This window comes from Teleopsis dalmanni, chromosome X, assembly GCF_002237135.1.
Source record: "Teleopsis dalmanni isolate 2A chromosome X, ASM223713v2, whole genome shotgun sequence".
NCBI lineage: Eukaryota > Metazoa > Arthropoda > Insecta > Diptera > Diopsidae > Teleopsis > Teleopsis dalmanni.
The window spans coordinates 89476515-89494806 of record NC_051848.1 but is presented as its reverse complement, the minus strand read 5'-3'; the positions used below and the strand labels follow the sequence as shown (position 1 = coordinate 89494806).

The 18292-nt window shown below is 27.7% G+C and overlaps 1 protein-coding gene across 3 annotated transcripts in view; it reads right to left on the bottom strand.

The window, feature by feature from the left end:
• Positions 1 to 18292, bottom strand: part of LOC119687991 (GTPase-activating protein CdGAPr) — a 196211-nt gene that overhangs the window by 26564 nt on the left and 151355 nt on the right. For all 3 annotated transcript variants that reach the window (XM_038102575.1, XM_038102577.1, XM_038102576.1), the window contains one exon: positions 11418 to 12264. In XM_038102575.1, the coding sequence (XP_037958503.1) occupies positions 11418 to 12014 (597 nt within the window). In that variant the 5' untranslated portion in view covers positions 12015 to 12264. The remainder of the gene's footprint in view (positions 1 to 11417; positions 12265 to 18292) is intronic.

Sequence of the window (18292 nt, the reverse complement as noted above, 5' to 3'; positions counted from 1 at the left end):
ATATGCGAACAAAAAAGTCAAGTACGGCTTTGGATCAGTTGGTTAAGGTGCGCTGATTCTGAGCTTCACATTTGGCAGGACCCGAGTTCGATTCCTGGTACTTGCAGTCTCAAAAATAATTATTTACGAATAATTAAATACAAGAATTATTTCCAAGACCACTGATGAAGGGTATTTGGCAATACTCGAAACAGCTGTATGGTCAGCCAAAAATTCAATTAATTAAAATAATTTAAAAAATAAATTTTTGTTGTTGTTTCACTTCTGTTCGAAAACCTCTTTATATTTTTTAAATAAATATATTTTTTAATTTACCATATATATTTTTTAATTTATACATTTTTGAATTTATGTATTTTATATACATGCACTTTGATATGCTCAATTACAATAAAAATAAAATTTTTAAATAAAATTACTTAATATCAAATATTTATTTTAAAAAGTTTTTAAATCAATTTAATCATTTATGTTTATTTATGTTTAAGCTTTTGTTGTTCTTTTGTTTTAATTAAGAATTATTTGATTTAAAAAATTGTTTGAGTGATTTTCCATTATTATATTTCTTATTTTCTATGACAAGAAATTTTTAATTTTTTGCATATAAACGATTTTTTTCATAAAAAATATGTATAGTTATAAAATAAAATTTTTGATTCCTATATAATAAATGCATTTTGTTGTCGCTTTTATTTCTTTTTCCGGATTTTAAATTGAACATTTCTTTTGGTATTAAAAATTTTGATAAAGACAAATGTTTTTTTTTGTGCTTAACAAAAAGATACACTTCTAGCTTATCACCCCTCAATGATGAGTTGCATTTTGTAAACCAGTCATGACATGGTACAGTATTGAATTCAACCCTAATTGGCACGCCTTAGATGCCTTAAAGAGTTTTCCTCGTCAGTAATTAAGATTGAAAGAACTTAAGTGATTTATTGTTTTTACCATGCAGTGTTAAAAGATTAACTCTCTGATATCAAGTAATTGTCAAATTTTACAACGATTAAAGAAACGAAAAGCAGAATAATTAATGATCTGTTAGAAACTATTTAGTGCATCAAAAGATATATCTACATCCGTAAATAGTTTTAAACTAATTTTATTTTCGTTATTTGAACTTGATCACAATGCATATTTATCAAATTCTTGAAAAAATTTGGCAGACCATAGAACATATAAGTTTTCAATAGACGAAATTATATTCTGGATTATAAGATAACCAGATTACAGAAATTCTAACCATATACAACCACACAATTTGCATTGATCTCAAGAAAGCTATTTTTCGTGAATACACGAAACTTGTGAATCGTTTCGCGACTAGAGAGAAAGGCTCAGAGCCATAGTTCGTACTATTAGAGGTCATATTAAAAATTATAACTTATTTAAAATTTTTTTTTTTGTTTTCCAATTCCAATTTTTTTGTTTTCCAATTTTTCCTATAGATTCAGAAATATAAAGTTCCTTATATATAGAATACAAGTTCCTCAAAAGTTGCAATTCAATTGAGACATCTAGTATTGTTAATAGACTTTATCAAAGTTCTGCGAATAAATTTGCAAAACGGTGAAATAGAGATAGTAAGCCATACAAATTTAATTATTCTTGGTCAATTGAAAATTAAGCAATTAATCAGTAATAAGCGTCTAACCATCTGTCACTATATAGAAGACAAAGTCTTCTCTAAATATATAAACTACCTCCGAATAAAACTGTACAAATAGATTTATAGTTAAAAATTGTTGATTATACCACAAAAAGTGGTCATAATAAATATCTGAACCTAAAAACAAACTAATAAATACTATCTATAAAAAATTAAAAAACAAATTAGTAAGTCAATAATAAGTTTATATATTACACTATAACTATTTATGATTTTTATTACAAAAGTTTAGATTAATATATTAGTAGGACAAAATTCATTCCATTCCTCGAATGTAAAACCCTATACCGAGATGAAAATGATGTTTGCTTTGATCGGCTTATAATTAAAAAAGTCGATCAAGTTTATAATAAAAGCATAAATATTATTATTATATATATTATGAATTATTATATAAATTATTTATTATTATATATATTATGTATTATATATATTATATATTATTATCTATATTATGAATAATAATATTTATTTATATTATATATATTATGTATTATTATATATATTATATATTATTATATATATATATTATATATAATATAATATAATATGTATTATTATATAAATAATAATTTATCGCTTAAAAGTTAAATATCCATACTGTAACACTGTGATACAAATTAAGAGATGAGTAAAACGATAACGTTATACGAATATGAGCTACGATTAAAAAGATAAGGATCTGTAAACTATGCATAACTATAACTTTCCCTAATGAAAGGTGATACTATGGTTGGTGTAGATTCAAGGATATCAACAATTATGAGTTACTACTTACTCCCTGTCAAAATGATTGATAAAAATCTATACTATAAGGTTGAAGAAAGTAACTTTAAACTAGCATTTCCGAATTAACGAATTTCGTTAATGCAGAACAACACATTATTTTTAAATTTTGTTTGCCTTTTGATCACCAGGATTTTGACTATTCTTGTTACGGTTTCTGATTCTCATGATCAAACATACTCATAACATACATACAGCATACATCATAAATGCCAAAAAGTATATAACATTAGTGAAAAAAAATTTAAGAATGGAACATACATTTTTTCGTTTGCCAAATTTTATCTCAAACGATTTCAACAAATCCACTATAGATGTCTAGGGCAAAAACCTACGAGAATGTCTAGCTAAAATAATAGCAGAAATGCAGCATAAATGTGTTTGGAATCATAATACTTGTACACATTGGATTTTAGAATATTATATACGTTATACCAAATTTATGACTTTACAAGACTAGGAAGCATATAAAAAATCAATAAAGAGCATCAAGAAATAGACGACAGTAATATTTTTATGTTTAACTTATTTGATTTAACGAATTTTTTGATTTGACAAATGTGTTCAAATTGGTCGCCTACTGCAGCTGCAGTTTTAATAACAACGCTTAATACTTTTTGTCCAAAGTAAACTAAAGTTGAAAATATTTTTTAAAAAAAAATAACATATTTCTTGCTTGCCAATATTTAAAAACACTTTTAATCATTTTTAATACCAAATTATAATAAAAAATATTTTATGTGGATGAAAGAATATTAATTTTTAATATTTCGAGTTTTATTTTGACTTAATTTCAGTTTAATGTAATTTATGATATAGATTTTATGTACAATATTTTGTGACAAATACTGACAGTTTTATTTGTGCAGCACTGCAATTCTGCTCCCAAATTGTTGGCTAAAAGTACAATTTATGTGTATGCATACAATGCCGCCTTCAACATGGGCTTCATGTGATCGTTAAATAGATTAAGACAAAAATGAAACCGAATTTGTGTCGCTGATGCAATTCAAACCCCAAAACAACACACTCCCCACTTACACTTGTCATAACGCCACACTATGCCGCCATTACAGACAAGGGTTTTAAATGCAAAGCGAAACGACGAAGTAGCAGAGCAGAGCAGAGCAACCCTCTTCCAGCAGTGCTATATTTCACCCATTGCTTCACATCTAAGAACACTTGGCATTATTATGAATGGAAACTTTATAAAGCATAAGGCATATTCATGCACCCCTACTCCCACCATTTTATGTACATGATGGACTCTATACTGAACACATTTGGATGTGGGTTTTGTATACATTACGACTGAAGTTTGGTAGCCAGAAAATTATGTTCTTGTCGCAATTCAAGTTCAGTTCATTTTGGTTTGGTTAGGTTTGGTTTGGTTTGGCTTAGATTAGATTGATATGGTTCGGTTGAGTTGGGTTCTTGATTTAAATGGGGTTGCACTGAGCTGAGTTGTTTTTTCTTATATGTAACGATTGTAAAACAGTAACTTCGCCGTCAGTCTATCAGTCTGCGCTTTTGTTTATTTTGCACCTTTAGTATTTGGAGAGCGCATAACCCTGCACAACAATAATAACAACAAAAAGAACTGAGTGTCAATGTTAAATGCTAAAAGTCTAGCCGCAGGCACTTGCAGAAAGAGTACTTCATACTGCACATTAACAGTTTTTAAGTTAAAAGTAATGTTAGAATAAGATATGTAAATGTAACCATTTTGGTAGAAGTTTCAAATTTAGCTTTCACTTTTACTTTAAAATTTTGTTAAATAGAAGTGGTACAACATTTGGTTCCAATTCAGGGGTTGCTTACGCTTATTTTTTGCACATTTTATACGAATTATTTTAATGGAAATACTCGTAACATTCTCTACAGCTACTAAATAAGTGTTACGGCGTACAGTGTGTAATCTTATTTACACTAAAAATAACAGTAACAGACACGGAAAGAGTAGGGTGTGATATTCTTTTATTTTTTCTTTGTTAGAAAACACAGTAAAAACAGTAAAATTCCAAAGAGCAAAATACACGGAAAAACTTTGAATTATGTGGACTGGTACGTGATAACCTCTTCATTGCTTGACGAAATGAACTAAAAGTATCGGTACTAGTATGACAAGGCACATAGGTAAGCTGACTAAACGCTTAAGGAAAATACTTGTACTTTGGAAACCAAGCAAAGTGTATGATAAACAAATAAGCAGGAAGGCAAGCAGACATTGCAAAAAAGAAAATATTAAATATTTTTTGTATTTTTTATATTTATAAAAACGGAAATGTAATTTATGAGTAGACAGATTTTATTTACAAAAATTAGATAAAAATGAATAAAAAATTATTAGCAACACGTAAAACATACATCATTCTAATAAAAAAATATTTTGTACTCAGAGGCTCGAACTCATGTAATCATTAAATATTTACCTTTTAATATGTAAAATTTAGGTAATAATGAGCGGTATAAAAAAATAGTTACGGTTATTAAAAAACTTTAGATAATTTGTACTTTTTTGTGCGTAGAGGAAGTTTAAAAACGCCTAAGCCATGTCACTTCGTTTTCACAAAAGTGATATGTCCGATTTGCACGAATTAAAAACAATACTTCTCGTATACCAAACCATTTCTACCTTGAAACATTATCCTGAATACTACAAAGAAGAGTCCCTAGTTTGGATATTCATTGCTAAAAGAAGAGTCCCTAGTTTGGTTATCTATTGATAATTTGCTTCGATATCCTGCGTCCAGGCCTCGATAGCTATATATATTAGTTATATATTTTATAATAGAATTAAAAATAGATAATGTAAAGATCAAAACACAGTTTGATGTGATAGCATAAATATACAACTTTTTACATGCGATACTCGTTTTTCAATAGCTACAAGTATTTATCGGCCTATAAGAAAATATAGATAAAAAAAACTCGACAAAGTTAGAGTGAATCTCATTTTGTAAAATATTTTTTAAAGCAAAAACCTTTAAATACAAGTCTATGGAAATCAGATTACTACCTAATTTTTATAAAATTTTCTGAAGAGATGTATAATAAACCAACTATATATAAAAATATTTTAGTTAAAATTTTCAAAAAAAATACAATAATTTTTCATAAAAAAATGAATACAATAATTTAAACGATATCAGTTTTATCTTCTAGTAATATTTTTTAGAGAGATCTAATAGAAGAATATCATCAATATTTTTCCACGAAAATTCTTACAAAAAGACAAAATATCTATTAAAATTTATTGCAGAGAATACTCTAATAAGAAAGCAGTATGAAGCTCACTATGTCGAACTTTAAAAAAAACGCATTAGAAGACTTTAATAAAAAACCAGATCTATTTGTCTTGAAATTCTTTAAAATAACACGATCGAGGTATTATCTCAAAAGGACTTTTTCAGAAATAGATCATGACTGTACTTGATATATGTTTATGTTCAGAATGCATTTTTGCGTATTGACATACACAGTTATTTTGATTTTCAAACAAGTTTTTGAGAGTTATTGTCAAAGAGAAATAAGCAAATAAGCAAATAAAAAATAAAAAATTCAAATACAACCATGCTATACGCCCATACATACATATAGATTTGTTTTAAATATTAAAATTAAACAAAACAACCCAATAAAAGGAAGTATAATTGAACATTAAAAATAAATAATTTTTTTATCTTATATTAAATATATGAACCATTTTTAATCACTTGTTCGCTAAATTGTAAACAAATTGGTTTTGATAATTTAATTATTTAACAGATCTAAATTAAATTTTTAAAAAAAAAATTCTTATTGCAATGTAATAAAAATGCAATAAAAAATACAATTATTATATTTGCGTTTTTATAAACATTTAAAGAATTCGCACACGTATTTTTTGCATTATTTATAAAATTTATAAGACATACATGTAATCATTTACTTAACGCGCTAGAAAAGCAAGCATCGTTTTAGGCGTCTAATACACATCCGTGTTAGAATACATATGTAATTATAGAACATATTGAGAAATCCCACAAGAATTTACATAACGCATACATTAGAAAATGTTTATTGTATTTCTACAAATAGTTTTCTTGTCTTTTCAATGCATCAAATAACAAATTTAATGTGTTAACAAAACACTTATATAAATGCTTTCAAAATACTTGAACACCATATACTTTTTGGCACAAAGGCAACAAAAACCTATATAATAAAGAATCTGCAGAGTATTTCCATTCCAATTCAAATAAAAAACCAATAAAGCGAAGGAAGCTTGTGGGCGATTTATAACGTAATAAATTTATTCCATACCATAGTACCAGGCGAAAGGAAGAGCGTACTAAACAACGAAAGAACAGAAACGTGTATCGCATCCATAAATAGCTTAGGATTAAGTAGAAGAAAGTTAAATTCAACATGATAATGAAACCGTAAACAAAAAATTAGAAGATTGAAAAACAAACAAAATAAAAAAAATATATATATATATATATCGTAGAATACAAAAAATAAAGAAGTTCTGAATAAGGATATATTGGGAAATGAGATGCTACAAAACAACGTGAATAAACTACAATTGTTCCTTCTTAATAGTCCTTAGAAAGTATAATAAACTTGAATTAATGTAAATAAACACAAACAAATTTAAATAAACAACATGGAACATAGACTCAAAATCGAACATTTCTTTAGCAAAACAGCCTCTAAATATTCTCAAAAAACTCAAAAAACTTTTGAAACATTTAGAAAAACAATTAATTCATATTTTTGTGGAATTTATATACTATATTTTCAATATTTTGATGGAAATTTTATGTAGACTCCGCCAAAGATCTCCAACAAATACTGATTATAAGAACGTACTATCAAATGGTATCAATATATTGCAAATATTTTTTTGATAATGCCCTCGAATTTACATTATATCAAATTAAAAACATATTTACATTATTTAAACATATATGTGTACTAAATTACTGATTTGAAAAATGTTTTGCTTGAAAAACCAAAAATAATACTAAAAAACAGATATTAAGTAAAAAACTCAAACGAAAAGCTAAGAATGAAAACAAGGATAAATGAAAATTTATATTTTATATTAAATAAATAATTAACAAGCTTTACATATTGCAAAAATACTTCTTTTTGTACTGTACGGATAACGAGAAAAATAATGAGAAAAAAGTCATTCTTATATCCTTCAAACACGCAAGAAAAATCGTAACTTATAAATGTGATAATTTAGGGCATCCATAAAACAGGATATTGAACTGAAAATAAAAATCGAAAAAATTGTATATTCTCAGTTATAAAAACAGAATTCAAATATAAAAAAAGAATGCCAAGCAAGTTTTATATAATAATTTAGCATAAACAAAACTGAAACCTAAATGAAAAATGGATTTAACGATTTGTTATATAACGAATAAAATATATATTAAAAATATTACCAGACGAGAATTGAGAAAAAACAATTAATTATCTTATATCTTTATATCTTATATTTGGAATATTAAATTCTTTAACTATAAACTTTAAAAATACAAAAAGAAATTATAATTAAGTTATTGTGAAACCAGATGTTTGATTTATTTACTCAACGTGATAATGAAATTCAAAACATTCTATGCAAAACAGAAAATAACACCTATTTGAACATGTAGTTCAGTGATTTTTTTTCTAAAAAAAAATTTGATTTAAGACCTATGAAAAATATTTCATAATACAAGGATTGTTTCAAAGTTAACGAACTTTCCCCAATAGACAGTCGCATTTAGTTTTAATAGTTAATAATAAACGAGCCACATGAGTTATTAAAAACTTATTGATCATAATTAATAAATTTTTTCAAGTATAAATAGTAAAAAAATATACCAGGTGGATTGACAGCAGGTGGCAACACCAGAACAAAATCAATTATATTTCGTATATCTGGCAAGTTTCAAAAGACAGATGTAAAAGTTTCGACTTCATCAGATCTTTGGTTAGCTTTTTGGAAATAACTGAAATAGTGTATTCATTGATGATTTTTTATAAAATAGGAAAAATTGGATATCGTTCAGTAATAAAATGCTTCCATTTGAAAGGAGTGAACAATGATGCAATCAAATTGGAAATGGATTCTGTCGCTAACAACAATAAAATATTAATAAACTGAATTTAGAAGTAGACATACGGTTGTTTTTGATGAAGAGGTCCGAGTCGTCAAAAAGAGGTTTCAACTGAAAAAAGAATGATCTGAAAATTAAATTGCGTGAGATAGCAGACAGCAGAGATGACAAACATATCATATGAACGTGTATCGAATATTTTACATAAATAATTGGGTATGAAAAAGCTTTCGGCAAGATGGGTATAGTTGCCTCGTTTGGTCACAATTGACCAACGACAACGACTTCATCATTCCAAACATTGTTTAGAAATGTTTATGCACAATCTAGCTGTCTGTGAGCGAGTAGAGCTAAGATGTGACAATTGATGAAGCATGGATCCATTACTATACAATTGAAGGAAAGCAACAATCCAGAGAAAAGGATAAGTCCGGGGGTAGTGCTTACAAACGACCAGTAACTCAACAATCGGCTAGAAAAGTTTTGTCTTCCGTATTTTGGGATTCATGTAAAATAATTTTCATAGACTATTTGAAAAGAAGAAAAACAATAGCATTAGACTGCTATTGCATATTATTGAATCAAATAAAAGAGGAAATCAAGAAAAAACGACAAACGACCACATTTGTGGAAAAAACAAATGTGGTCGCTCACACGTCGATAAAACCATAGGAAAATTAAGTGAATTACGGTACGAATTGCTTCCTTACCCATCGTATTGTCCAGATTTGGATCGCATTGACTATTTCCTGTTTCCAAACTTAAAAAGGTGCGATCAAGAAAAGAGATTTGCATTAAATGATAAAGTGAAATAGGAAGGATAGGTATATTTTGAAGGAATTGATAAATCGTATTATTAAAAAGGTATTCAAATATTAAAAGATCGTTGAAAGAGCGCTATATTAATATATAAAATTTTCCAAAAAAAAATCCGTTTTTCTTATTTAGGCTGGGTATTTATCAATCCAGGTAGTAAATACCTAATGAAGGCAATACCCCATACCAAAACAATATAGTTAATCAGATAACTTAATGGCAAAGAAGAAATGAAAAGCTGATATTTAAAATTTTAAGTTAATTAGACGATGATACATATCATATGATATACAATAATAACTTAGCCAACAAGAATACTAGAATCAAAACCGCTGAAACTTAACAAAATCAATTCCTAACGTAGAAGAATAACTTTCGAGACTGGTAACCTAAGTTCTGTTAAGAAATATAATTATGTAGACACTTATAATTAGAAGACACTTACTCAGACGAAATGTCTTATCACACATATTAGATTATGACTCTTATTTTTTGACAATGCCATATAAAAAATTTACTGAAGACTTGTCATAATAAATTAGTTCCCAAATATAATTGGTCCAAAATCGTTGGTACTTGAACGAACCAATTTCTACTTAACATAACTACCAAAACTGCAGACATAACCTCTGTTAAGGGGATATAAAATTAGGTGAAGGCAACTCACTTTAACGCAATATTCTTTTATATATCTTAGTTACTGTCCTTTTTCAGACATACCCCAACAGTACAAATCGGTCCGAGGTAATAATAACTGAGGTAATAAGTTTTCATTTCATAGAAGATCGGTAATATTTGAGCAGTATTTTATCTTTAGGTCATATTGCCAAACATTTTTTGAACGGTAATTAATTTCAACAATAATTTTTTTAAAACACAAAAACTATATTTAGTTAATTCAATTATTTTAAAGGTTGTTTTTAGACTTCGTTCCATATATCACAGCAAGTAAATTAGGTAATAAACTTTCACAAAAAATTAACGAAACTTCAAGTTTGAATATACAAGTCAAGTATGGCTTTGGATTAGTTGATTAATTAACACTGACTCTGAGCTTAAAATTTGGCAGCGTTCAAGTTCAATCCTTGCACTTGCAGTCTTAAGAACTATTGGCGATAATTAAATGTAAGAATTATTTATTAAAAAGATTACTGATAATAGATATTTGGTAATATTCGAACATATGTACATATATATTTTTGCCAACCTGACTTAAATAGATAGTACTTTTAAAGGAGCAAAAAAGGTGGCTGTTCATAAACAAATTATTACTTTTGTCATTAATATATGTCGTCCCAAATAAAACAAAAAATGAAAAAATATAATTAAGAAAAAAGATTATTAAATATTAAGAATTTTAAAAATTAAAAATATTGCAAATTAAGCATTATTAAACTAATATTTTCATAAAAAAATATTTAAGATAAATATAAGAAGAATAAAATGAATTGCTAATGTCACTATAAATTTATATTTTTTATAATCATTTTATTCAAATAACTATTGCATCTTAATAATTTTAATTTAATTGTAGGCAACATTTTTTTTGTCGAAAACACTTATATGCAATAAATGTGAAACAAACGAAATATTTGCAAAATACATATAAACTAAAACTCTAAAATATTAAATTTAAAAAAAAGCACGGAAAAATTATAATATACCTATATATATTTACATATAAAAATAAATACTGAATATATATATTTATATAAAAATGGAATAATATTAAATAAATTTTTAAAAATGTATAGAAAAAAATTTAATAATATTAATTGAAATGAAAAATATCAAAAAAAAAAAATGAAGAAATCTTAAAAATATGAAAAGAAACATAAGAACAAAACAAAATTTTAAAAAAACATAAATAAACATATAAAAAATAAAAATATAAAATAATATATATTAAAAATATAAAAAATGAAAGAAAATAATATAAAAAAATATATATAGAAAATCAAAAGAAAATGTAAGACAATATGTAAAATATTATATCCTTTAATCATAAAAAAGCACTTAAAATATTTTAAAACCTTACTTACCCCCGCTATAGTTTGCGCAACCAAATGCTTGCCACCATTGCTCGCACCTGTAGATTTAGCTATTGTATCACTGGAGCTATTGCTGTGCCCAGTGGTGCCTGCAGCAATACTTGCTGGCATTTGATTAACCATTGATGGACTGTTAGTAGACTGTTGCATCGTATCGTTTGATGCAGCAGATATTTGTGATGAATTCATAATTGAATTAGTACCATCAGCGACGCCTGTACCATCCGGCAACAAATGAAAATTTAATTGAGCCAGAATTGCGCCTGAAGTGAAGTCAGTCGTTGATTCTGTATCACTGCTACCGCCACCGCCATCACTGTTTCCAATGCAATAGCCAATGCCAGTATTGTTGCCACCACTGTTCGTTGTAGTCGTTATCATCCCAACTTGTGCTGCAGCCGCCGATGTGCCAGTCGGTGTCAGTGTTTGTGTGTTGGTGTTGTTGAAAGTGCTCGATATCAGTATGGGCGCTCCGATTAAAGCACAACCACCGCCCACGGCGCTATTAGCAGAGGATGCACTTGTCGTCGCTGCAGCAGTAAGCATATTTCCGCTTGTTATAGTTAACGAGCGTACTTTTTCAGACATTTTGATTTGGTCGCTTCACTTATATCCGAAGTGGTTGCTCAAATATGTGACATCAGAATGAGTAAACATGCAAAATGTTTCCGCCGAAAGTTGACTAATTTTATTACAGATTCGATTTATCTAGACGAGCAGATTTAATTTGTCAATGTTATGTCAAAATAACGTAATTAGTGGATTAGTCCGTCTGCTTTTACGTATGTCCGCTAGTTCCTATTTTTCAGTGCATGGAGAAGAGTCAAGCTTTTATTATCTGAAAAAAGAAATAAATAACTATATATTAGTTATATAATTAAATGTAATTTTTTAAATGTCTTTAAAAAAAATTTTTATAGAAAATATAATAAATATTAAATAATAATAGTTTTAAATGTTATATAGAAAATTTTCTTATATATTCATTACTACCATTTTATTAATAGTAAAATGTGATGTTCTGATAAAAAAAAATGAATGAAAAAGGTACTCTCTTGATTGGTTGTATTGGCTGCTCAGCAAATATTCTTTTGCATCCTATAATTAGGACTTTACGCCCATTTATTACCACAATCCTTCCGAAAAAATCTTAGATAAAAATTAGATCACATTCGTTGCATTTTTTGCCAAAGGCTATTATACAACTTCGCGGTTGCAGAACATACAAAACTATAATTGCAAAAATAGCTAATGGTAAAGTGGCCTTTAGACATCAACGCGCGTTGACAAACACACGAAGTCTTCTCTCTCCATTACACATTAAATTTACCAACAATTTTTAAACACGCCTCCAGCAAACAATGCAAAATTTGTTCACTCATCAGTATTAAAGCAATCGCTGAAGTGTCGACAGCGGCTGCTATGCGTAATTTACTTACGAAAAATGATGTTTTACATTTAATTTATAATTTTAATTTATATATTTATATTTATTTTTATGATTTCAATTTATATATTTATTTTTATGTATATTATATTTTATATAATTTAATTTTTTTTTTTGGTATTTTTTAATAACAAATTTTCCGTAAATGCACAATGCAATTAATATTTAAAACAAAATTTTTATTGTAATTTAGTGTTTGGTTATTTTTTTTTAGCCCAAGGTTATTAATATTTTAATTCTTCTTAATAAAATGTTTTGGAAATTAAAAAATTTTACCTAGGTAGAAAATACAAATATTTAAAATTAAATCATCATTCATATTTGCAAAGCATCGCATGCTAACGACAAATCATGCGTGCATTTAAACGATGTTTACGCTTCCATTTCTCAAAATAAATAAAATTTTGCATGCCGACCAAATCCGACTGTATATGCAAAAACACGAGCATGTTTGAAGAAATATCAAAATTTTTTGATTTTCGTCAACACATTTCTTAAAATTTCAAATGTTACTATTACACAAACAAATTTCGCATTTCACAAAGTAGGAGAAAAGTAGGAGAAAAAAATTCTCATGTGAGAGCGATTTTTTAGTATATTTGTTGTTTTATCTGGGGCGTGTTTAAAAAATTTTTAAAAAATTGTTTGTGTAATGGCAAGCGCGCGTTGACAACGAACGTTGCTGTCTAATGGGCCCTTAACACCTTGGGTAAAAGTTTGCAATGAAATCTCACAAAGTAACACAATACAGTGCTGCCAACTTACATACCTATCAAGTTAAATTTTTTTAAAATATATCCTCTCGCCCGTGCGGATAGCGGAATAACATTAGCATGCCTTACGGAGAAAGTTCCTAGATTAGGTTCTAATAAAATAAAAAGATTATATAAAAGCATGCAACAAATAATGTATCTATAAAAGTATAGTATTAAAATTTAATAATTAAAATAAAAATATAATTAATTAATTCAATTATTCTACAGCTGGTTTATGATTTCGTTCTAATATAAAGACAGCAAGCGAACATAAAAGTCAAGTACGGCTTCGGATCAGTTAGTTAAGATGCGCTGACTCTGAGCTTGAAATTTGGCAGGACTCGTGTTTGATTCCTGGTACTTGCAGTCTCAAAAAATTATTTACGAATACTTAAATACAAGAATTAAAATAATATAAAAAAGAATTTTTGTTGTTGTAGTTCAATACTTTTCAAAACCTCTCTAAAAAAAAATTGTAGCAGCATATTTTGCGTACATTTTTCGAGTTATAAATTATTGATACTTTTTAAACAAAACGAAACGAATTAACTTAAATGTAAATTTTTTATAAATATCAAGACAAAAGCAATTCTGATTATTTATAGTAACTATGTAATTGTTCAGTTTATGTAGCAATTATGTAATGTAATCACCCAGCTTATTTTCTCAATAAACAAAATCTAATTAATAAAGCAAAATCAATTCTTTTTAATTTATAATTAATGTAGTAAGACCATTTCTGATCGTTTAGATTTTAAGGCAACTATGTGATATAATCATTCGATTTTGATTATTCCGGCAAATTTTCAAGATCAGTTTCCAAAAATACATAGGAAAAATTGTATGCGTTTATCGTGCAATAGATAGACCAGTTTGCATTAATATAGACAGACAGACATAACGACATCGCTAAGCCGATTTTTTATTTTTTTTTAATTTTGAAAGAAGCTAGAATTATATTTTAAGATATTTATTTATTTATTTAAAATCAAATACACCACAGAAGTAATAGTGAAGTAAAATAATTAGAAATTAGTGTTTGGGATTTTAATTTTTTTTCTTATTTTCTTATATAAAAATTCGGAATTTTTAATGAGTCTTTTATTTCATTTTCAGGAGGCTAATGTAGAATTTCATTCACCGAACCCTTATCATTACCTTCCGATCCGCTTAGAATCGGATCAGAGCTATATTGCTCAGTGATATCGTCATCTGTAGGAAAGCGACATGTGACATATGTCGTCCGTCGACGTATAGTATAAAAGTAGTATTATAAATAGTTGTATAATAGTGAGTATGATGGTAAACTTATATATACACGTTATAAATAATAGATGAGCTATAAAATATATATTAATTATTATTAATTATTATATTCTGATATTAAATAAGTCCGGTATGCTATACAATTTTTTACATAATCTGCTACTCTTGCCCATTCTACCTCACAACTGTTTAAAATATTTATAATGTTTTCATAAGATAGAATAGCTTTACTGAAATAAACTAATCGAAACTCTTGTAAAATAGGACAACGGCCAAGAAAATGTACAATATCATCAGTCTCATCTAAATTACACATACTACATAGCGCAGATCTATCTGCATCAAACCTGTTCCCGATTAGCTGTATCGTGCTTCTACTTCTCCTTTCCCAGTGATGGCGTTAAGTCTTTATAATTCGGTTGGTTTGTTGAGATTTTCTTATATATTTGTCTTTCAAATAAGTTTACAGAAATGTCAATAGCAGTTCATTATTTGCCTTCCAAAGTTTTCGCGGTGCTGTTTACTGATTCCATTTTATATTACAGTCATTTCCCAGCTCATTAAGAACCTGCACTCAAGAAAGGTTAAGATTTAACAATTTTTTGGTCAATTGATTGGGTAATCTTTCCGCATCATATATAAACATGGTTCTGAAAATGTAAATGGGGTGCAGTTTTAACGTATATAAATGTCCATTTACCGCACCAGTCTCTAACATTAAAATATATGTTGGTGTAAATTGTGGCATTCTCAATATTTTCTTTAAGAAGTATAATTGGAGTTTATCCACCTCTTCGAACAGAATGCAACCCCATACTTGAGCACAATATGTTTATATTGCTCTACTTATTGATAGAAACAGATTCCGCTTTGCTTTTATAGCTATGTTGGTTTTATTAAGAAAGTTGTTCCACGTGAGATTTATACTATATATATATATTTAGCTGCAATATTTCTTTTCTCTACATGCTTCTTAAAGTTCATTGTTGGTGTCATTGTCACGCCTAGATAGCAGTATTCATTCGCTACTTTTACTTCTTCTCCACCGAGACACCATTTTTCTTTATTTGCCAGTCTACCTTAGATTGACTTCTAAATTCCAACTGTGGCTGTATGCTTCCAACTTATAAATCATTTTTTGCAGCGTCGTTATATCGTCAGCCAGTATGACAATGTCGTCGGCATACATTAAAGTTCGAATGTTCAGTTCTTCTATCTGTATGCCTCCTTCCAAAAAATCATGTAAATCATTGAGATAAAGAACAAATGAGTGTGGTGATAATATACAATTGTTCGAGTTATAGAGAAATTCGAGTTATAGAAGTTCGAGTTATGGAAGCAGAATTGTATGTATTTTGCTCTCTAAAACCTTGGTGTACTGTTTTTGGTTCGAGTTATAGAAAATTTGAGTTATTGAAGTTCGAGTTATGGAAGTCTGACTGTATATATAAATAAATAAGTTATAGGATCTTTGACGTTTTCTTTACTACGTTGCACAAATATCTTAGCAAACTGTATTTACTTATTTCACTTTATGTACGTCAAGAGTATAATAAAAGAAAATGAAAAAATATAATAAATTTAAATCAATACAGCAAAATTGATACTTTAACAGCATATGACAGCCAGAAGACATTAATATTAATTAATTAAGGGTCAGTCACTTCAACAAATAAAAACCAAGAATCTAAACAATAAAAGTAGGCAAGTAAAAAACAAAAAACCAAATAACCTATAAAGAAACAATAAAAATACAAAATAATAAAATTTAATTTCTCTTCATATAAAGCGAAATGCGGTATGAAATTGATTTAAAACCAAACATGAATTACCGAAGATTCCGTTAGGCTAACATATGTATCTAGTAGTTCTGAACTGAAGAAATAGAAATACGCGTGCGCTTGCGCAATGCTTCGCCGATACGTACATCTATAAGAATAGAAGTTGACTTGTGAATATAAAAAAATCTTTTTTTTATGGGGCCCGCCATGTAACTTTTTACCAAGCATGCGTTGTATTCGTATGAGCTATGACGGTCTTGTCTTATGTCATCCCAAATTTAATAAACATAAAAATCGTCATAGAATCGAGCACAACAGAACGCAGAAAAGACAAAAAACCATTTACATAAAAATATAAAATATGTTAAGAGAATAAATGAAAAAGGAAAAAAATATTAAATAAAAATTTATTAAAACAAATTACATGTTGACAGACATTTTTCTTCTATATATATGGGCTCACACTGTTATATAATTTTTTTACTTTAAGTATTGTCACTCTTAATAACAATAGCAACAGCAGCAGCAATAGTAGAAGATTTGATATTAACGTAGCCTCCCAGTATATATAAAGTCGTCTCACCATCTCATTGGTGGCAGGGAAGAATTCAACAATACCAGAAAGCACAGAAAGCAGAGAACAATGCAAATAAAATTATTTTAATATCAGATATGCTCTTGCCTTTGTGTGGAGTTGGGCTAGCATGTGAACCTTCCATACCGTTAGATGTGGTGTTTTAAGAAGCAAAGCAGTTACGTGATTTGTTTGGACTATTAAGAATTAATATCAAAAGCACTTTGTTATGTAAAAGAGGTCTTAAAAATAAATCAAGCATTGTGTTTATGCGAAAACATAGTAAAGATAAAAGAAAATGAATGGAAATGAAAGCAATTAAAATTAATATTGTTAATAAGAATAAAAAATAAAATTCTTAATATAAGGAAAGTAATAAATATAAAATAGATAAATGCATTAAAAAGAGCTAAAACAAGGTAAAAGACATTGAACTGAAGACCTGGGGAATCGAACTTTGGAGAATCTAAATTTTATTTAATGGGCCGTAATTTTCATCAGCAGATCAGCTTAAGTTGCAAATAGCAATTACATACTACACTTTAAACCTCCTATAAATCCAATGGATTTAAAAAGTCAAATTTTATTGAATCCACTATAAAGATTTAAAAAAAAAAACAAAGCAATGTAAAAATTTTCCATCAAGAGTTGTAATAATGGATTACAATGACAAGTACAGTGAAGATTGTAATTCTTAAAACTGGGACTTACTTACGCCATATGACCCGTTGCAATATCAGTTAAAAACCGAGTGTGGGATATTCCCTACTGAGAATAAATACATCGAAATAAATAAAAATAATATACGTTAATATAAACATAATAATAAACAAAACAAATTTTAAAAATACATTCACAGTAGTAGTAGAAGAGCATTTGAAGTAGAATTGGAGAGTAGTCCGATAATTTTTAAACTTTTGTGAATTAATAAAAGTTATAGAAATAAAAATCAATAGAAAATAATGTATTATATATCTTTTTCCAAAATTACAAAAAAAAAACCAAATGTATATAAAGTTATTAAACTAGTAATAATAATAAAA